The 21,229-nt window shown below is 52.7% G+C and overlaps 1 protein-coding gene across 6 annotated transcripts in view; it reads right to left on the reverse strand.

Annotated features, from left to right (window-relative positions):
• The window catches only part of DGKZ (diacylglycerol kinase zeta), a 38,632-nt gene that overhangs the window by 7,047 nt on the left and 10,356 nt on the right, over nt 1-21,229 (reverse strand). For 3 of the 6 annotated variants that reach the window (XM_042864330.1, XM_042864152.1, XM_042864412.1), the window contains 24 exons: nt 13,083-13,191; nt 12,313-12,408; nt 11,403-11,480; nt 11,036-11,092; nt 9,573-9,641; nt 9,045-9,116; nt 8,658-8,774; nt 8,500-8,571; nt 8,048-8,143; nt 7,712-7,794; nt 7,544-7,604; nt 7,015-7,128; nt 6,497-6,637; nt 6,061-6,139; nt 5,715-5,770; nt 4,718-4,780; nt 4,395-4,468; nt 4,172-4,283; nt 3,679-3,878; nt 3,288-3,388; nt 3,070-3,149; nt 2,054-2,098; nt 1,714-1,783; nt 351-391 (listed from right to left, as the gene is read on the reverse strand). In XM_042864330.1, coding sequence (XP_042720264.1) covers nt 351-391; nt 1,714-1,783; nt 2,054-2,098; nt 3,070-3,149; nt 3,288-3,388; nt 3,679-3,878; nt 4,172-4,283; nt 4,395-4,468; nt 4,718-4,780; nt 5,715-5,770; nt 6,061-6,139; nt 6,497-6,637; nt 7,015-7,128; nt 7,544-7,604; nt 7,712-7,794; nt 8,048-8,143; nt 8,500-8,571; nt 8,658-8,774; nt 9,045-9,116; nt 9,573-9,641; nt 11,036-11,092; nt 11,403-11,480; nt 12,313-12,408; nt 13,083-13,191 — 2,086 coding nt within the window. Of the gene's footprint in view, nt 1-350; nt 392-1,713; nt 1,784-2,053; nt 2,099-3,069; nt 3,150-3,287; nt 3,389-3,678; nt 3,879-4,171; nt 4,284-4,394; nt 4,469-4,717; nt 4,781-5,714; nt 5,771-6,060; nt 6,140-6,496; nt 6,638-7,014; nt 7,129-7,543; nt 7,605-7,711; nt 7,795-8,047; nt 8,144-8,499; nt 8,572-8,657; nt 8,775-9,044; nt 9,117-9,572; nt 9,642-11,035; nt 11,093-11,402; nt 11,481-12,312; nt 12,409-13,082; nt 13,192-13,405; nt 20,804-21,229 lie in introns of those variants that run through there. The other 3 variants (XM_042864061.1, XM_042863982.1, XM_042864242.1) reach the window with 3 other exon arrangements.

Here is a 21,229-nt window from a genome sequence, read left to right on the forward strand (position 1 = left end):
CTGACAGAAAGGAGCACCATGTGGAGCCTCAAGGAGTCAGACAGACAGAAAAGAAGGGAGCTGCATCCCACCTTGTCTACTCCTGTGAAGCCTGTCATCACCAGTGCCTGAGGCTGTGGTCAGGCATGCTTTTCCTGCCTCGATTCCCCTAGTCCTCACCCCAGGCTGGCACAAATCCCATCTCTTTTCAAAAGGACCTCAGACCTTCACAGGATTTCTGCCTCAGCTTAAAGCACACCCCCAGTGATACCTGGAGGCAACCCAGCTTCACACAGTCGGAGTCGCTTTTAGTGGCTCCTGAATGTCCCCCCCTCAGAGCTTATGTTTCAGGCTGTTTTTCCCACACTCACCTGAGCGCGATCTATCCTGTAGAATCGATCTGCTGTGGTTGCTGCAAGACAGGGACAGAATCAGACAGAGTGATTCTTGGCTGCCCAGGCAAGGTTGCTGCACTGGGACCCTTGGGGGCCCCGGGAATTCTCTGCAAACTGAGTGGGGATTGCCCAGATTGGATTAGAGGAGTGAAAGAGCTTCATCTATTCTATCCTGGCTAGAGATTTACAGCCATGGAGCTGCTGCTGAAGGCCTATAATTCAGCTGCTTTAACAAGACTGTGCTGTCTTGAATGAGGCTCTGGCTCCTTTCCTGACGCATTCTCCTGAGCTCAGAACCTGCTGCTGGGAGACTGGCTGGAGGAAGGACACCTGGGAGCAGCCATCCCAGCAGCCCCTCGTGAAGGGTCTGAAGGCCCCAAGGGAGAAGCAACATCCTTTCACCCTAGTATGAGGCTTCCCAGGCCCATGTTGTAGCCTCTGGCTGTACCTGATGTCCCTTGCAGGGTGAGAGGGACCAACACACATGCTGGAGACCTGAGATCTCAGGGGAAATACAGCAGCATCTCCACTGAGATAAGAAGAAAGGACAATTTTCCCAGGTGACCTGCCAGGACCTCTGAAGCATCTCACTTATATCCAAGATGGCCTTTACCTGATCAGCAGTGATTGCCAGCTCTTGAGACAGGTCTGTTTTTCCTGGTCTAGGCTAGGAGTGGCTCTTGTCCTTGTCTTTCTCCCTGGCCCTTGCTAGGCCCTCCTGCATGCAGGCCTAAGCAGTTGTGTGCTGCCCTGAGTACACAGGAAGTAGACAGCTTTGCTCTGCCCTAAGCCCTGCTGCTGGCAATTAGAAACTCCTCTTGCAAGTCAGGGAGATAAAGTGTCAAGTGATAGTCACTTATCTCAGCTTCCAGATACACACAGAGAGCTCTGACCTCCAGGTCAGTGAAGGCAGAGGGAGAGAAGAAAGCTGTTTCCAGAATGGGGAAAAGTAGCTGGAAAGCAGTGGGGAAACTGTTCCCATACTTCCAAGATATACAAGGTGATTTCTCACTCCCAGTTTGCTAGAGCATGGGGGCCCCCTGCCTGCATGCCACAGAAGAGCAACCCCACCAGTCCCGAAGAGACAGGGCATACAGGGCTGTGTTCAGCTCCGGGGCTGGAGAGCAGCAGATAGCCCTTGCCTGGCAGGCTGCTCGCTCTACTCGTGGTTAGCTGCCAGAGGCACAGCTTGGGCAAAGAACTGCTGAACTTGGCTGCAGGGATCCCAACATCCTTGAGTCTCAAGTCCCACGTGGCTCTCAATGACTTGCCCTAAAGGTCTATATTGTCATACTCCAGATTCAGGCACAAAGCACTCCCAGCAGATGATGATACTCACAGTCCAGGAAGCACCATTTTGGTGACAGTTTCTGGGATGACAGTGTCTTCGGTTTGGCTCCATCTCCTTCCTGCATAGAAAAAACAGAATACAGCGATGTCTCTTGGCTCCTCTATTCTCTCCCCAGCGTGTCCCTCCTGTTTTGGGAGGTCCCTGTGGATTGGAGGGTTGCAGGCGCTTGGACAGGAATGAGAACTTTGAACACTGTGATGGAGGGCAGCACAGGACAGAGCAGAGCTGACATACCAGCTCACTGGAGAAGTGCCAGAAGATGAGCCCATGAGACAAGCATGATGCACATGACAGATAGGCTTGAGGGATGGTGAGATGCCATACACACCTGAAAGAGCAGGCGCTGCAAAGCAGAGGGCTGTGGAGAGAAATCCTGCAGAAAGGCAAGGTATGTTGTTACAGCATTTGCCTGGGCAGCCCCCTATCCCTTCTTTGGTCCCACAGAGGTTTGCACTGTCACCCTACTGCAGAATATGGCAAGCAGCTTTACACATTACCAGGCCAAAGTCTCTGCCCTGATCCAGAACCAGGAAACATAATATAGCTCAAGAAGAGAAAACAGGAAAAACATTAGGTGACCAAGAAACATCAGCACTGCTTTGGAGGCGGCTACCAGGCTGATGATGTGGGAAAGTGGTATCCTCTGAGCTTAGGAGTCTCCTAGCCTCATGCTTAAGATGGCCTAGGCTGCAAGCGCCAGCTCACTATGGACTGAGCAAGGTTCTGTAAACTGGGAGAAAAATGGATTGTGCAGTACAACACCAGGAGCCACACTGTGGACTCAGCAGACGTTGCTCATCAGGACCGAAGGTTATGCAGCCTGTGTACAGGTTGGGGACACACATTAGCACACTGGCAAGAGCACTGAAGTTACTACTTGCAAATAAAGAATATTGGAGGGGGAAAACAACCCTAATCTGGGCATCAAGGGAGAAGCAGAGTTGTGCCCCGAAATGCAAAGCCTGTAGAAGGTTAAAAGGAGGTTGAAGGAACACACAGTACAGCAAACAAAGGCAGAGGAAAAGCCTCCCCAGACACATAGGAGGAGGCAGGTCTTGTGCTGGCCTTTTCCTCTGCCACAGAATCTCTCTGGGGCAATGACACTCAGGGCCTGGAGAACAAGGTCAGAAGAGCAATGCAAAGAAATAAGCTGCTGGACAGTAGGGAGAATCATGCCGTCCAGCTCGGGAACCTGCCTCCACCATGTGGTGAAAGTGAATCATGAGCTCCTACCAGAAGCAGGAACGTGAGTGTTGGTGCGGGCAGATCAAGGCAGCCTAGAAATCCTTCTGATTCCCTCCAAACTCAGCAGTCAATCACAACCTCTTCTACACAGAGCCTCACCTCCTGCAGCCTCTCAATTTGGGTCCGGCACAACTCCAGGTCACTGTCCCCTGGAACCACGATGATCCCCAGCGGCACAGCTGCACAAAATGGGACACACATACAACTCAGGAAGCAGACTGTGCCTGATCCCCAGTACCTCACACAGCTCAGCTGCAGGCACTGCTGGACTCAGGAAGTGCAGTTCCCACCCCTCTGTTACTCAGCTGGTCACTCACAGGCTTCCTTCAGCTTCTCCTTGTCATAGTGCAGTGCCTCGTAGTCGCGCATGCTGATTCGGCTCACTCGGATTCGCAGCCGCTCAGGCACTGGCTGCTGGCTGCATGCCATGGGAAGGGAAAAGAGAAGGGATCAGAAGGTGAGAACTCACTTTCTCCTTATGCACCTTACTCCTCCAATACATGCAAAAGCCCAGGGTGGAGTGGGGAGATTGCCACCAGCAGCTTTTTTGATATGAGACTCTAGGCACACTTCTGCAGCCTGGGCCCTTTCCAGCTCCGCCTTGAGAGGACCAAAATGCTCCTGGGAGTGATAGATCAGTCCCCCCACCTTCTCCATCCACCCCTTCTGCTTTGGAGAGGAGATGACAGACTGATCTGAGGAACCTACTCGTTGAGCAGAGGCATGGAGTTGCGCCGCTTGGTCTTCTGCACCATGTTGGCTTGGTTGCGCAGGGAGATGTGGATACAGGAAGCTGCCAGCTTGCAGGGCTCCCCATCTACCTGCATGGGGATGGCCTTCGACGTGGTGAGAACTACCTGCCGGCACTGACACAGCCTCTCCCCGTGGCCACCCACCTGCAGTGCAGCCTGTGAAAGAGTCCAGAGTGAGAGCAGAGCACAGACTGAGAGATGGATGGGGAAAACATCCACTGTCAGACAGATGGTGAACTGAGTTCTGAAGGCTTTGGACCTGATCTCAGTGGGAAGGAATCCACAGAGACCAGTGCAAGACAGCATCCTGCCTAAATCTGAGGGAAAACATAATGTCACACAGGCCAGCACAGGAGAGGAACTGTGAAGCAGTGAGGCTGACTGACACCTGGGCAATAGGACTGGTCACTCCCCTGGTTGCAAGCTACCACCAGCACAAACAAACTCACCAGGGAAGTCATAGTGAAGCCAATGACTTCAATGCAGCCATCATCATGGCGCTGCGGCTCGAAGTCGTGGTGCTCTCCAGGGTTGCCCCAGGGCATCGTGCCTGCACAGTATCTGTGAAGGGACAGTGAACAACACATGGACAATATCCTCAAACCTGGGCACAGATCTGTTGGATGGCAGTCAGTAGGCCACTGCACTAGAGCAGGTCCTGGGACTGCTCACCTGGGGATGTTCAGGAAGACCAAACACTGGGGCTTCAGGTCCTGGATCTTGTGGGTCAGGTCCACCCCATCACACTGGAGACAAACACAGGGGCACTTAGGCTGCTATAAGGAAGGAGTCTGGCCCGCCCTAGCTATTCAGGGTGAAACAGCCTCCCCCTCTGCTCCTCAGGGCGACCATCTTCCAAGCCAAGGGAAGGTGATGCCCCAAGGAACACACCATCTCCCCCAGCCCTAAGACACACAGTGTGCTTAGAGCAGCTGCTCCTCACTCCCTATACAGTTTGCCCTCCTCCCTGGCCCAGTGCACTGCCACACACTCACAACCAACTTGACGTGCTTCGCTAAATCTTTGGAGCTCCCTGTGAGGAAGTCGGAGAAAGCCGTCTGCCAAGGCAAGAGACAGAGTTAGTGCCCAGACATTCACTGAAATGGGCAGCCAGGAAGCCTGCCACCAACCTTCAAACCCCAGCTGCTGAGAGGAGTAAACCCTCTCCCCATTGACTGGAGAAGCCCTCTTCTCTCACCCTCCCAAAACAACCTGATCCATTCCCATTGCCATTTTGCCCACCAAAAACCTTGGGGCACCTCACAGCTTCAGTAACACACCCAACCATTCCTTGCCAGCCCAGTCCTGGCTTTAGGGAAGGTGGGTTATCTCTACTGAGGCACTTGAGTTACAGGAGACAATTTCAGTTTTGAGCATAACACTGATATGACTGTTTAGAAATAACGGGATAGGGGATATAGGTGGGAGACATGTGAGATGGTACAGAGCAGCACTTGGCCTTCAGTACAGCTAAAATACCAGTCACCCCACTGCTTGGGTAGGAAGGTATACTGTGGGTGAGGGGACAGACACATAAATAAGACAATAAGATGCAAAGCTCCAGAAGGCATAATTAGCCAGGGAGCTGCAAATGGCCCAAGGTTTAAAAAAAATAAAAGACCAAAGTAGCCTGAGGACTCTACGGAGAGGCTTTCCCTTCCTCTGCCTTCCCACAGCTCTGAGGAGGTCCTGCCTGGCTGACTGTCCTCGAGCCTGAGAACAATAGTGGCAGGAGATCAAGGGAGCAACTATACCGCAGGCCAGAGAGAACGCTATATCACCAGTAATGTCTGCAGCCAGGCAGACCTGCAACTCCCAGCACTGCAAACCTTCTCCAGCACCTCTCCAGTTTCAGGCGCAAGGCTCAGCTTAGGTGTATGCAAAAGCACAGTAACTCAGGGGAGTGAATTTAGGTAATGGACAGGAGCTGGGGCCATGCCTATGTTCCAGCTGAATCTACGAGGGAATGCCTAGATACCCTCATGCACTCACCCCAGCATAGAACATTTTATTCCGAAACCGACTATTGAACTTCTCTGGATTGGCCTCTAAGGAAAAGAGAAAAAAATCCAAGTCATTGGCCTGAACATATAAATATTTTCCTTGCCTGCTTTCTCCAAACATGGCTTTCTAGCCAGCCTTGGCCAGGACAGTTCCCAGCTCACTGCCATTGCACACATCCCTCTTTCCCTCAACAACTCCTCTCATCCCTCTGATTTCACCTCTGTTCTGGTATCAATCCTCTTGTCCACTTTTTCAAGGATCATTTATGATGTGTCACAGAGGTGCCCCTGACTGCAGACCTGCTGCAGCCCCACTGCACTTTGCTGCCACGTACCTCGGGATTCATGAAATTCCAGCGTCACCCGCGCATCAAAACCAAGGCTAAAGTAGTTATTAAAGACATCCAAGGGAAGCTGAAATGGAAGGGAGGAACAAGGTTGCAAATCCTCATGCTGGCAGAATGATGCTGCCACTGTATGGCCATGGCAAAGGCAAGTCATGCACTGTGCTCACAAGGGTGAGTGGAGATCAGCTGTCCCTCCAGAACACCACAGAGGTGACCAGCCTGAGGCAGTGGGCCAGCTCTTATCTGTTGTTCTGTTCTCAGTGGCCTTGTGGCATTGGCACAGGTCTCAAGGCAGGACAGGCAATGTCCAGGCATATGTATCACAGAGGCTTAAGGCAGTGTGGCACTCAGCCCACCCGCCGTCGTGCATAAGAGTAGCAGACACGCCAGCAGAATAGGCAACTAAGGCAGAGAGATGTCCCACCTTGTCAGCAGCTGTCTCATCCTTTTCCTCAGGGTTTGCTTCAGGGTTTGCTTCCACACGGAGGTTCCAGCGATCAAGCTGCACAATGTTCCCATCTTCCACATGTGACAAGATCTTGGACAGAGGCTCATCTGTGTAACCCTAGTGAAGAAGAGAACCTGTCTTCTATCTGCCTCCCAGGGATGTCTCAGAGACAGTGGTCTGTGGGAAAACATCTCAGAGGAAAGTATGTGGAAAAGAGAGATTCTACTTGAATGCATAACAACCAAATGGGACTTTAAATTTAAAAACAATGCATCTTCCTTCTAGAAATATCCCAAAAGTTTGAAAAATGATTGCTTTTGTTAATGTTCTAATATATTATAATCTAATTCAGAATAGTTTATATGTCAGAAGAACAGTAATGTCCAAATGGCACTTATTTATTGGTCTGCATTTAGGATAAGGAGGTGCAAACGCACCAGTCAAAGCAATCTGTCCACCTCTGGCCACAGTTGGCTCTTCTGCCTGTCACTTACCCCACCCCAGTTCAGTGTCCTGGCCAAGTCATTGCCTGTCCCCAGCGGAAGGATGGCCACAGGAGGAGGTGGATTGAGGCGCAGCTGGTCCAGAATGGAGAGTATCCAGCCCACCTGTGAAAGAGGGTGCAGAGGAACAGTTGGTTATTTCACGGAACAACAGGCGGGTGAAGGTGACATGAAGGTGACATGACATGATACTAGCCACAGCCAGAGAGGCAGAAACAGGTTTCCTTTGGCACTACTGAGGCTATTCACATTCTTTAATACTTCAAATGAGTGCTGCAGGAGATACCAGCAGCCCGAGAGGGGACACTGTTCCTCTGAAAGGGCCACAAATGCAGACACTCCACACAACTAGACCACCTGGGAGCTGTGCATGAGGGGACCCACAGTACTTGGTGCTACCAGCTGTATCACAGACACAACACAATGCACACGTTTTGCCTTGTTCTGGAGTACAGTGAGGAGGGCTGCCAAAAGGGTATTGCAAAGGGTAGCGTGGATGTGAAGGGGCTGGGGGACTCACCGTGCCATCTCCCCCACATGCCAGGATCCGTAGGTTGTGGACCTTGCGGTACAACTCCAGCCTGCGAGGAGCAAGGAGGGTCAGGAGGGGAGGGCACAGACACTGAGACTGCAGCCAGGAAAATGTGTTACTGCAGGGGTAAACTGAAATACAGCAAACAGTACTCACGCCTCCTTGGGACCGCCCTGGCTGAGGTCGAAAACTTGCCGTGGGTTGAGATACCACATGAAGGACTGGATGATCTTGGCTCCCTAGGGGTAAGAAAGATTTCAGGTAACGGGCAGTTCTCAGTGAGCAGAGGGAAGAAAGCCTGGTGACGGGTCAATACAGCAGTGTTCTGGGGTACTCAGGCAAAGTCTGGGTTAAGAGGACAGCATTGGAAGCAAACTGACAGCAAAGGTTTCTAGTCCCTTTTGCAGCTGAGACTACCAAAACTGTTCTGAGCTCTCAGCAGCCAAATGGCAAAGAGCTGCCTTCTCAGGGAGATGAAGGGCAAGGCCATACCTGATTCCCACCACTCTTGGGGTTCACAAACACCAGCAAGGGCTTCATGAGAGGAGCTGGCATAGGCTTGATGACAAAAGGTTTCCACCTCCCTTCCTGCAAAAGACACCACAGGACCATTAACAGACCTAGTGAAATGCAAACTCCCACCTCCAGCTAACATCACGTAGATCAAGAGTGAAAAGAAGAGAATATCCCAACCACTGCATAAATCTAATAGCTAGGATGTGCCCTGCCAGCAGACATAACTCACCTCAGCCTTTCTCAGCTCTGTGACAATCTGAGATCTTCAGCCACTCCCAAGGCTCCTCTTTGCCCCAGCCCCCTTCTCCTTCACCTCGCACCTCAGTGCAGTCCCTGAATAGTGCCCTGATTTCCCAGTTCTGCTCCTCACTGCACAGCATCTCCACCTTTCCAACACAAGGTCACTCCCACCCCCTCTCATTTCTTACCTCAGCACCCTTTTTGCTGGATTTTCGCTTGAATGATGTCCTCTTCTTTTTCTTACTGGATTTCATTGGATTCTGAAAAGACAAAAACCCGAACACTATATGAGGAACTGCTGGGTAAGCAGGAGCCATGCAAAAAGACAAGAGCTGATATGCTTTACCTGGGGCCGTCGGACCCGCAAAATCCAGGTGGGAGGAACAACAACAGCAGCGTGAGCCCCTAGTGAGCAGGGCTCTTCGATGTGTTGCAGCATGAAACATGACACTTTGCTGTGATACTGGAGAAGCAGAGAGACAGAGAAAACTCAGCCCACTCCATTTCTCCTCCCAGCTGCCCTGTGCCAGTGAAAGGAGAGCTGTAGGAAATGATACAGGAGTTTCGTAATGGAAGGGCTTCCTCTAGGAGGGGCTGAGAAGAAAGCTTCCCATAGCAGCTCCCAGCTATCTTGGTAAGAGTAGCTGTAGTGCAGGCCGCAGAGGATAAACCTGGGGGGTCCCAGCTAAAAGCAGAGGTCATTAGAGCAGATGTTCAATGGGGCTTTGCTCACCGCTTGCTTGCACCAAGAACAGCTGATGGCTACAATCTCCTTACTGTGGAAGGCAAACTTCTGCTGGAAACCCTGCAGAGGGAAGGATGAGAGGCTTAGGGAATTCCCTTACAGCTTTCTACCATCCAATAGGACTTCCCCAGATATATAAACAAAGTGAGTGTGCCAGAATGCCTGGAGCCCTCTTGATCCCTGTCAGATAGCCCCAACCACCACCCTACAGCACCAGGGAGATTGCTGTGCTCTTTGCAGGAGCATCTCTATTGCCCAGGGATAGTGCATCAGGAAGACAGTCCCCTCTAGGACTGATAGGGACCAGTGGGAGAACAACTTTATACATGTAGCAATTATGTAGTGCTTCACTGTGTGAAACAGGCCACTAGTCTTGGTTTTGCCACAGGCTGCTCCTGCCTAGCAGGAATAGCAGTATGTTAGGCAGGAATTCTACTTCCCAGTCCTGCTATTGCCCCTTGTTTGACCTTAGCTCCCCTTCAGGCTGAGGAAAAACACACCAAGATGTCCTCTCACCTTGCCACACTGCCGGCATTTCCCTTCCTGTCGCCTCCGATGCACCCAGTGATGCCGGACAACTATGGGCTAAAGGGAAAAAAAAAAGTAAAAAAAAAAAAGTGAAAGCCCCAATGCATACAAGGACATAGGAACAGGCAAGAGGAACAGGCACAGGCCAGCCAGAACCTCTGCTCTTGTAGCAAGCTTGTTGCCCCTGTGCACCAGCACCAAACCTCTGCAAAGGCAAAGCCAAAGACCTTAGGGGCACAAGACCAAATTGCGGTGCTCAAAGAAAAGGAAAAAAACAAGACAAAACAAAGAACCAAATCAGAAAGGAAGAGTCAGAAATTGAAGATAGAATCACAGAAAGCGAACAACAGAATGGGTAAGCAGTAGCCTATAATGTTTCTTTGGCCATAAACCGTATCTCTCTCTCTTAATATCTCTGACCAGATGACAAAAGTGAAGGGTGAAAAAGGTGCCAGGGCAAAGTGAAAATTCCCAGTGAGACACAGCTTCTGCACACAGCAAGACAACAGGAGTGCCTGCAGCCAAGTCAGCTGCCTGCTCCTAGCAACCTGCCCAGTTCTAACAGTGTTTTTTCAAGGAAAGAAGCGGCCCCAAAGACCCCATGCCCAATTCAGCCTGCTCTTCTCCCCAGATAAAATCCTGCTAACCTGCTGCAAGGAGAGGAACAGAGTTTCTCATGGGCACCTTCTCCCTGCCCACAGCTGCACTGTGCATAAGGGCTGGTGCTTGCAGGATGGTGGAAACAGGGATACCTCACAGTGGGGTCTTTGAGTATTGTAGGGGGACAGAACCAGGCAGCAAAAATTCTGGAAGAATGCTTTTCTATGGAAATGGGATGTCTTTAGGTAAACTGAGGAGTATTGGAGAGAGAATGGAAGATGAGTCATGAAGGCTGGCAGGTGCTTCACCAGTGCAGCTCAGCAGGTAGGTCCCAGCTTACACCCACTACATTACAATGCAGACAAAAGATGTCCAACAGCACCACCGTGGGTGCTTTTCCATTGCTGTAGGATCACCTGTGGCACCCTGGGCAAATCTGAGCAATAGAGCAAGAATTGAGCCTGCGCTGCCCCCTGCCAAACTGTGGGAAACTTGGGGAACTGCTGCTTGCCACAGCCTGCTCTATTGGCTTGGACATCAGCAAAGGAGGGGTTCTTTGCCCTTCTCAAGAAACACTGTTTGCGTGTTCCTCCCATGCAGATACATGAGCTATATAACATACAAAGCAGCAGATGCTCTGCCTCTTGCTTGCAATCTCCTCTCTTCTTATACCCAGACTGTGCTGCTGCTTGGCAAGGAAACATTCTTTACTGCACCTCCCCTCTGGAGCCAGAAGGCAGTACAATGCCAGCACTTTGATGGGCAGCGTGCTGGCAGCAGCTGATCCCTTTGCAACCAAACTGGAAAGGCAAGTGCTCAGCCATAGGCAGCATCCAAGGCTCACATCTCACCTCCCGTACGTTCCGTGATCCTGACTCCCTGAAGGAAGGTTTGCAGCGGAAATTTATCTGTGGATTGAACACACATGATAGGAATCAGTAAAATCACCACCAAGACGAAACCTACTGGAGTTTATTTTAGTATAGCAGAACCTCTGGCAATGTTCAATGCTTGATTGAAAAACCCACCACCTCTATCATTAAACAAAATGGGGCCAGGACTCCCAACAGAGTAAATAGTGCTCCTTTTGGTACTGTCTCTTTCCAGCAACACACTGCAGTTTCCAATCAACCTATGCTACCCCAGAGAAAGGAATGGCCAGTATCAGACTGTCAGAGCTTTGGAAGCCACAGAGAGGGCTTAACAGGTTTTACTCACTTTCTCCAGCTGTTCTATGCAGGGTGTATGCACTATGATCTTGCATGCTGCACACTTACGCCTGGAGAGAGGTTTTTGCTGGAGGATGAGAAAATGGGAGGAAAAACATGCATGTGAACAGCAGAATAAGGAGGCCAGAAACTCAACCATTTCTCATGCTTCCTTCATATATTTCAGGATGTAAAGAACAAGTCCTAGAGGAATTTTGTACGATCTAGACACCTTGCCAGTAACAGGATCTAAGCACATGCCTAGAGCAGATGCTCTTGAGTCTGAGGCACAACAGGGAGGTGCTCTCCCACTGCCAAAGCAGTCCTTAGCCTCTTCTGTCACTGCCATAGAACAAAACAGGACATTGTTTGGGAAGCACTTTCACAGTCTGGCCCAAAGCTTTTGCTCATCTGGTGGCAGTATAAGGCTAGGGGGCAGGCACATGGTGGCATCAGTGCTGTAAATCCTGCACCACAAGCAGGATTGAGTCCGCAAGCAGGGAGAGAGAAGTGCAGCTATGCTGCTGCAAGGCCTGCTGGGGCTCCAGTACAAGCATGCAAGGAGAAGGGACAGCAGGTCTGGGTCTCCACTGCTCATTCTTCCTCTGTGTTGAAAGGTTTTTCCAGAGAAACTGGATTCAGATTCTTCCACTAAGCATGTGTGATCCCAACAACCCCTCCCTGCAGTGACCTGCAGCTGTGTGCAGCTCTGCACTAGACTCCTGTTGAAAACTGAATGGCAGCACTGGCAGACACTGGGCATGCAGCACTGCAGCACACAGAGACTCATCCTCTTCCCCTTGCCAGCTCCTCAGGCTCCCACTTCTCCCAGCACCAGGTTCGTGGTCTCTCCACCGGGTGGCAGCACAGCCTGCAGCTGAGGAGCACGCAGGGAGTGCGAGTGACCCCAGGCGACTTACCAGCAGCTTGGCCATGCAGTTCTGCTCCCCAACGTAGCAGAAATCCCCAGAGACATTGGTCTCAAACCAGATGTGCTCCCCATAGACTGCAGTCTCCTGAAAGGCACAAGACAACATGTTCCTCGGAGCATCCTCAAATGATCACCCCATCCCTAAATTGCTTTGTGCCAGGGACAAGTTATGTGATGAGGTGGGAAAGAAGAAATGGAGCTGAGTGTTGGCAAGGTATCAAGATTTATCGAGAAACCAGGGCCAACATCTCCACAGAGGAAATCAGACTGCCCCAGGAAACCAACTCTCCCCTTGTTCAGATCCCATTGCAAAGATCCCCAGCCCAGCTACAAAATGTCCTGCATAGAGGTGCTGCTTCCAACACCTGAAAGGAGAATCTGGGGAAAGTTCATCACATGAAAAACAGTTTCCACTCTGTGACCTAAAGGCGCAGCTTACAGCCTGCCTGGCCTTGCCTGTGGAGGAGCAGGGGCTTGTCCTGGTGCTCAGCCCCAGCCACCAGGAAACCTCCACTGCCAGGAGCTGAGATGGAGGAGGAGAAGCTGTGCCACCTTCCCGGGGAGCTGCCCATGCTTCCCCTCACAGTGCCAAGGGATGCTGCCAGCAGCACAGACAGTGGCACCAGATGGTGGCACAGCGGAGGCCATAAAACTGTCAAAGCCGAAGTCACTTGGGAAGCCTCAGCATGGGAAGAGCCTGCTGCCTCCCGGTCAGGAGCCTGTCCCACGCAACACCCAGCGAAGCACACCACCACTTACGCTCCAGTCCACAGTGCTGCGTATCTGCCTCTCTGACTCGCTCCTCAGGGCTAGCATGGGGTTTGGCTGGGCTACCATGTGCTGGAGGCTGGACTTGGCAATAGCTTTCCTGGAAAACACAGGAGGGCCAGCTATTAGCTCAGGGGAGGAAGAATGGCGTGTGAAAGCCTGCTGGGCTGTCAGGCAAAAGCCCCAGGATGCTTCTCCAAGATGCGGTGGAGCCTGAAGCAGCCTCATCTGGTACACATAGCCCTGCCCATCCCACCCTGCCCACCCCAGCCTCCCTTCCCACAGCATCGCCTCCTGCGCACCACCATACATACAGCAGCCTGGGGCTCCAGCCGTCGGGGCAGCAGGCTGGTTCTGGTTCCAAGCACTCAGGGAAGGCAGCCCCTGCGCACTGCTGGGCCAGCCACCTCGTGCGAGTGGTGGCCAGCAGCCCGGGCCAGAGGACATCGCTGGAGCGGCGGCGCTGGCTGAGGCGACGGTAGCGGCCCGGCAGGCCGTGGGGAGCCCGGCTGCAGCCAATGTCGGTGGGCAGGCGGTGGGAGGAGGCGCGGCGCAGGCATCGAGGGCCCCGTGTCAGCAGCCTGGCCTGCAGCGGCCGCAGCCGCGGCAGTATGCCCAGCCAGCTCTCTTCGGCCCACCATCTGCCCCGATCCACCCTGCCGTCGCCATCTTCTGCAGGCCAGGAGCTGGAGGCATCCCCGGCACCCTCTCGCCCAGCGGGGAGGAGGCTGGCCAGCAGCACAGAGGGCCCCAGCAGCGTGGCATCGATGGCTGGCGGACAGCCCCCGTGCCGCTGCTGCTGCACGGCGAAGCGGGGACTGAGGCACGGTGGGGTGGTGCTGGAGCGGCGGCGGGGGCCGCGGCGGCGGGTCAGGGGCAAACAGGAGAGAGCTGGCAGTGGGGCACCTGAGCCGCGACGGCGCTGGGTCAGTGAAGCAGAGGGCAGCCCGGCCTGGGAGCGGTGGCGGGCCTTGCCCGTGGGCACAGCCACCACGCTGGCACGCCGTGGGCCCGGCAGCCCCTTCTTCCCAAAGTGCCTCTTAAAAAATGTTTCCATTGTGCCCGGCGGTGGCTGTTGACACAGAAAGCAGGAATTAAATAGGCTGCCCACAGATCTGCCGGGCTGGCGATGGCCACAGGTTTGCAGAGCACAGTTGGAGCAGCTGAGCTGAGAGAGCTGGGTGCTATGGTAGGGCTGGGCCCAGCCTCTGGGACCCACTGGGAGCATCTGGGCTTCTCTAGTTCAAAGCAAAGCTCTTCTTAAGGCAGTCTATGCTTATTTTCACAGCTTAGCCTGAGGAAAGCACCCTCAGAATCACACATGAGACTGCTTCACGGATGAGCTCCTGCCCTGGCGAGGCCAGCCCTGCTCTCTGCCCCACCACTATTTTCCCCACTGGTGCTGGCTCTCCCGGTGTTGCAGCCGTAACCGTTCAGCACAAGCAGCAGCAGCCCCACAGAATTTGTGGCAAATGGAAACTAAGCACTAAAGAAGGAAAACAATCAGGCAAGTCAAAGCAGGGCAAGCACATTTGGTGGAGCCTGGCTGAGAAAGTTGGAGCAGAGGAGAACTAGGAAAATCATCCTATCTGTCCCGCTCAAAACTTCCCTCTCGTTTTGGAAAGAGCTTTAACGGGTCTCTTGACCTTTCCCTCAAAGCTGAGTGTGTTGCCAAGGTGTTGCAGCTGTCCGTGAAAAGCACTAGGCCACAGATGGAAGCTGCTGCAGCAGCAGTTTCAGTGCTCTCAGCTTGGCATGCAAAGGTCAGAGCGGAAGAGGCTGACTCTGACTAGTACCAGAACTCCCATTCTCCAGACCAGTTTGTTTCAAGCCTCTAAAGAGCATGGCAGAAGCAAATTCTGAATCTTCAATTGCTACAAAGGTGGAGGACAGAAAAGTCAGGTTTGGTTTTGCCTCCAGCTGGTTATGCAAGGAAGTCTCTAGTCTCTCTCATCTAGTGATGCTCTCCAGTGGAATGTGCAATTCAGAGAGCAGCATTAGGGGAGTTAGAGCCTTGCTGAACTGAAAGCAAAAACAAAGTACCATCACCTCGGAGGGATTTCTCAAGTTCCATCACGAGTAATGCATATACACTCATCCCTGCCCAGTGACTAGCAGGGTAGCCATCACACCACCGAGGACCATGAGGCTTTTCCAGAGGACTTAACCATGTCTTGCTGACCAGCCAGCTTCTAGCCTGTCCCTGTCACTGCAGCACTCCATTCCTGTCCCTTCTCCCCAACATCAGTGGGATACTGCAGTGAATTGCATCATCACCAATAGGTGTTAAAAACTACATGAACAAATAAAATGTATTTGAAAAAAGACAACATGAGAGAACTGCTTGAGTGTGGCAAGCTTGCCCAGGCTAAGCTGCTGGGAGAGACAGAATTGTCCACCTATATCCTGAGTGAGCTCAACAGGTAGTTCTTTCTGTCCCAGATATTCCACCAGCACAAAGCTAGTGCAGTGCTTGCTGAGTTGCTGCATTGGGCAGGAAGATCTCTCAACACAGCTTCCTTCCTTTTCACACCACATTCTCATGAGGAAACCTGCCAGAACACCCTTGGCTTGACATTTATGTTTGGTTACTGGTTGATTATGGTCTTTTTTATCTCCAGAGCTGTCAGAAAGAGGCACATGGACTCACGCTCCAGACACCAGCAGTGAAGGTTACTGCTGGGTAATCTGACAGCTTATAACAGTACCACGTGGCAGCAGCTCAGATCTGATGGTGAAGATATCCCCATTGCTTGCAACTGAATTCCAATCTGAAAGAGTACAGTGCAGGCACTGAGAGCTGCTGCTGACAGTGTGGAGTAACTGACTGCATGGAGTGCCCAGCACTGATGTGCACCATCAGAGCACCATGCACCAGGTACTGCTGAAGGAGAGCTGTGTCCTGGCAGCCCTTGGCCTAACACTATTGACATTTCTGTGACCTCCACGCTTCTGTGAAAAGACTGTTGGTAGTTGAGTCACAACAGAGAACAGCATGTTGCTTCTCTGCAGGCTGCATCACTGGGCTGTTAGCTCAAGGGGCTAGTTGCAGCCTGGCATCTGCAGGGTAGGAGGAAAAGGAAATACTTCTGCACGCACTAGGACATCAACTCTACTTGCATGCAGCTCAACACTATCATTTCAATCTCATTCTGTGAATAAGGAAGGGGTCAGCTTGTGATCTGCACTTGGAGCTTTTGGTAGGATTTTTTTGAGCCAGACCCCTCAGAGCTCCTCAACCTATTGTGCTCCCTGCCTGGTGCTGGTGGGCTGAGACCTTGCCAAAGCAAGAATGTATCCTGGAGTGTGTGCTGCCCTGAAGAGCTGGGGGAAGAGGAAGGTGCTGCAGGAACCCCCGGGGCTCTCAGAGAAAAATGCAGCCCTGTGCTCTAAGGACAGAGCTAACCTCGGCGGCAGGATATAAACACCCTTGGAAAGCCGAGCAGAGATCAAAGAGGGAAAACTTGCATCTTGTAACTTCACTGGACAGAGAACTCATGGATCGGCTGACATGGGCACCCTGATCACCCAGCAGCTATCACTCCCCTGGTTGTGACAGCAACAAAACCAGACAGATTGATTTCTACACAGTGTCCCTCAAGGCATAAGCTCTAAGCTCTACCCACATCATGAATATTTCTTGATATTCAGCTCCATTACTTCGCTTTGCTCCAGCAGCCTCAGGCAGATCTCTGGGTACTGTGCTGACCATGCCTTCTGTGTCCTCAGACAGAGGGACACAGTGCAGCACGCTGCTCGGTCCTCTTGCCTGTGCCATTGTTCCCCCCCACACACACCATGGTGTCCTCCTGCCAGTGCCCAGAAGAAGAGGGATGCCAGCCAAACAAGCCTCAAAGCCTAGAGAAAGTTTGGACTTGAAAAAACCATCAGCAGACCTTTCAGCAAGCCTCTAGTTAGTTGATTGGAAAGCATTTTTTCCAACCACGGAGCTACAGGAGGGAAATGAGCCCATGTTTTGCCCTTCTCCATGACGAGAATCTGTCCTGGCTGAGTCTGCGAAGCAATACTTGCTGCGTTGTCTGGGTGGGTGCTATGGCACCAGAGCTGCCATCATGCAGACAAGAGCCTGTCTCAGTTTACAAGCTGCCCTCCCTGGCAATGACAGTGATCTTGCACAGCTCAACTCCTGAGAAGAGGCGTTACTAGCAGGCACCTGTGTGTGATGCCAAGATCTCCTGAGCTCCATGCAGCCTAGCTTCCCATCCACAGCTTGCATGCTGCAGAGGAAGTGCCTGTGCCGGACAGGGAAGGGAACACGCTGGTCAAGACATGGTGCAGCCCTCAGGGCTGTGGTTGCAGAGAGGTGAGCAAGTTCCCAAACTCTGCATAGATGGTTTCTACCCAAAATTTCCACTCCAGCTGTAATCTGTACTACATCATGATCCAGAGGCAGAAGCTGCACAAGGGGCAGGGCTGTGTGAATGTGGGCTCCAAGGCAGAAAGGTCTGAGAATCATCAATGCACAGGCACACCAGCTCTCAGCCAGCTCAGAAGTGGGGGTGCAGACAACCCCCACCAGCAGGGAGCAGGACAGAAGCAGTGACTGCCTGTGGGCTGTATGAGCCATTGATAGCTGTCACAGTGGGGACAACAGCTCATGTTTCCCAGCACTGTCAGCCCTTCTACCTTCCGATTCATCACTGCAGCTGATGTGTGAGTAATGCTGCACCGCTCGTAGGACTGAGATGACCAAAATCACATCCATCCAAACCAAGAGCCTTTAGCAGCAGTAGCCATAGCCAAGAACACCTTCAGTTGTGCCATCACCTGGAGGCGGCAATATCAGCTCAGACTCTGTGTGCCACAAAGCCCCCATGACAGCATGTGACACTCTGCAGCACAGACCAGAAGGCAGCACCAGGGCACAGACCCAGCACAATCGTTCGTCCAGAGAATGAGGCCAAACAAAAGCAAAACTCGCAGCCTTCTGCTGCACACATACAGGCCACCTTGCAACAGTGCCAGCGCAGGGACCTGATCCAAGAACCCGCAAGGTCTGACACGTTCCATACAATGAATGGTAATGGGATCCCTGCAGACAATGGCCAGAGGGAAAACTCACGTGCCCTCTTTCAGGGGACAAGAATTCCACGGCACAGCTCAGCACCCAACTGGCAGCAAGGACTTGGTGAGAGGGCACAAGGTCAGCACCTATCTGACTGCCGGTGCCCATGGCAGATGACCACACCAAACACCCAAGGATGGGACCAGGCTTTCCAGGCAGCCACTGCTAACTGTAACCCCTTGCCACTTTCAGTCCTTCTGGGTGCTCCTCCAGGAGCTGAGGATGCCGTGAGCATGCAGGTTAAAGAAGGACCCTCACTGATTCCTTCCAGCCTGTCAAAGGGATGATGACACCCATCTGTCATACTGCAGCCCCTGTCCCTCCACACTGACAGTTTGTCCCCAGAGGACAAAAGGAACTGCCTGGAAGCATCTTCACTGACAGTTTAATTAGAAACTGTTGCAAAATCTCTTTTCCCCAAACAACCAGAGCAGGAGGGATGGAGGCAGCAACAGGATGCTCGCAGCTGCTTTGTGCAGGGCTCAGAGGCAAGTGGGAGAAAGGAAATGCTGCAGCTTTGCAGTTTCTCATGGGAAGCTCATCCAGAGAGCAAAGCAGTACTGAAGGAGACACCCAAGCCCACACAGCGATTTGAGTGCAGTCCCCAGCACTTGGCTGTGCCTTGACCAAAATAAGGCAAAAGGGACCAGCTGTCCCACCTCCTGCCAGGCCCTTCACAAGATGCACAACCAAGTGTTCCCAAGGTCAGGCTTGCTGGGAAGAACAGGAGATGGGAGCACAGGGGTCTGAGGCTTTTTTTTTTTTTTTAATACAGTTCTTGTCATAATCCTACCTCCTGCTGGTGGCAGCTCCATCCTGCCTCTCTCCAGGCTCCGGTCCCACAACCCCTTTGCTGCCATTTGGTGCCCAACATGACCCACACCTTCCCTGCTCCCTCTGTCCCAGATCCCAAGCAGTACCTCGAGGCTGGGAGTGCAGGGAGGGGTTCAGAGCACTGCGCCCTGCCCAGTCCCACTGCCAGGTTCAATGTGCCGCAGGCCTTCTTTAAAGCATACCTGCCAGGCTAGCTCAGCCTCTCCACTTATACTTCATAAAGTCAAGAGTTTGCCAGCCCTAAGGCTCAGGGTAAGGTTCCCATTACAACAATGTGATTTCCTTCCCAAAATCCATGAAAGATGGAGTTTTGTCTTCATTTAAACTAAAGCTGTCTCCTTGGAGGTTTCTGGGCTGAGCTGCACATTCATATCCCTTGACAACTTTCCACCATCATAACATTATGAAGTTTATTTGCCACTGCACTAAATAATCTGCCTCCTGGTTATCAAGAAATTGGGCAGCAATGATTTAAAGAAGCTGCTGCTGTTTGGCTTCTATGCTGAAAGCCAAGCAGCCACAGTGACAGCCTGGGAAGGTGAATTATCCTTAATAAAGAGCAGAGGGCAAGCAAACATCAGAGCGCAAGGGTCAGGCAAGAGCAGGGGATGGATCAGCAGCAGTTCACACAGATTCTATTTTGGTTTCATCAGCATTGCCCGTGACCCAGACTGAGAGGGATGTTAAAAAGTTCCTTATCTCTCAGAGCTCCTTTTGCAGAACAACAACAGCAGCAGTTCAGGCCAGCCTTGGCAATTTGGATGGGCCATCTGTTCCTGTAGCAGATGCCCACAGCTTCGTGCCTCCCTGCTTAAAGGGAAGCCAGTCCCACAGCCCAGGTGCCCATTCCCAGATCCCCCTACATATGGAAAGCTGGGAGAAAGCTTCCCAGCATGGTGCTCAAGCAGGGAACTGCACAGCAGCCTGAGAGAAGCAGCATGAAACCAGCACAGGGAAAAAGCTCCGATGTGAGGGACACGGCTTAGGCAGGAATGCATCTCCCAGGCTGCGAGTGGGGGAAGCTGCACAGACCTCTCAAAAGCATGGAGCAAAGCCAAGGGAGCCTAAGGCTGTCAGCTACAGACACTGATAATGTGGAGATGGGACTGGACACCTGCAACAGAGGAGCAGAAGGGCATCCTATTGCCTTCAGAAAAAGCACAGGGTGCCACCAGCACCAGGAGAGATGCCAGGAGCCCAGAAGTCAGTCCTGCCCTCCCCAGACTATTCTGGGGCCAAGTGGCTGGCTAGGAACAGCCTGGCAGGGCACGGCTGGCTCCCCATTCCACTGTCCTCTGCCACACTGCAGGTTTCCTACTGCCTGTCTCCTCCATGTGCTGGCAGGATATAGCCAGTGCCTTAACATGAGCAGCTGGAAACCCACTTCTGGCAGGGAGAGCAGCAGCCACTAAGTGCCACAGAGTTGGGTTTCACTGAGCCCCTCTGCCAACCCTGCTCACGGCCCATGGAACAGCCGTGGCTCACCTCAGCCTCTGGGAACCAGAGAGAGCAGCTGATGGCTCAGGAATCTGCCCCCCCCCCAACTGGTACATTAGGACATACTGCCCGTTCAGACTGAACCCACCAGCTCCAGGCTAGTTGTCCCCCCCTTCTCCCAGCAAGCACAGCCAAAAGCAGTGAGGTGCAGGAATGGAGCAGGAGAGGAAAGAAGGGCAGAGCGTGGGGAAAAGCCTCTGTGACCTGATCCGGAATGGCGCTGAAGTCCCTGCAGGTGATGAGCGGGCAGCAGTAGCTGCGGAGCAGTGACAGGCCAGCCCTCCCCGACCAAGTCCTAGTTTGGCGAGCGAGTGCTCCACTGCTCCCTCCGCCTCCTCCCCGCTCTGCAAACCCTGACAGTGCTCATTAAAATAACCAACTGCACTTCCTCTGCGCACAGCCCCAGTCAGGCTCACCCCCAGCAAAGGACACACAAAAAAAAGGGGCCCAGGAAGAAAAGGGATCCCTGGCACCCAGATGCTTGTCCCCTCAGATCTGAAACCCTGGTTTGCCCCTGCAGAACATGCAGTGCTGGGTAAGTATGGGAGCAGGGGGATCCCCTCTGGCACAGGCACTTGGAGGTGACATCCCAAAATGATGTTTCACAACCAAACCCTTTCTGCAAACGTGGCATGGAACAGTTTCCCCCAAAGCCATTCCCTCCCCTTAGGACATCCTTTGTGCAGCCCGAGGACCTGGCAGGAGCCCGTTCCCTTCCCAC

This window comes from Lagopus leucura, unplaced genomic scaffold, assembly GCF_019238085.1.
Source record: "Lagopus leucura isolate 7727_CA_CO unplaced genomic scaffold, USGS_WTPT01 Super-Scaffold_1, whole genome shotgun sequence".
NCBI lineage: Eukaryota > Metazoa > Chordata > Aves > Galliformes > Phasianidae > Lagopus > Lagopus leucura.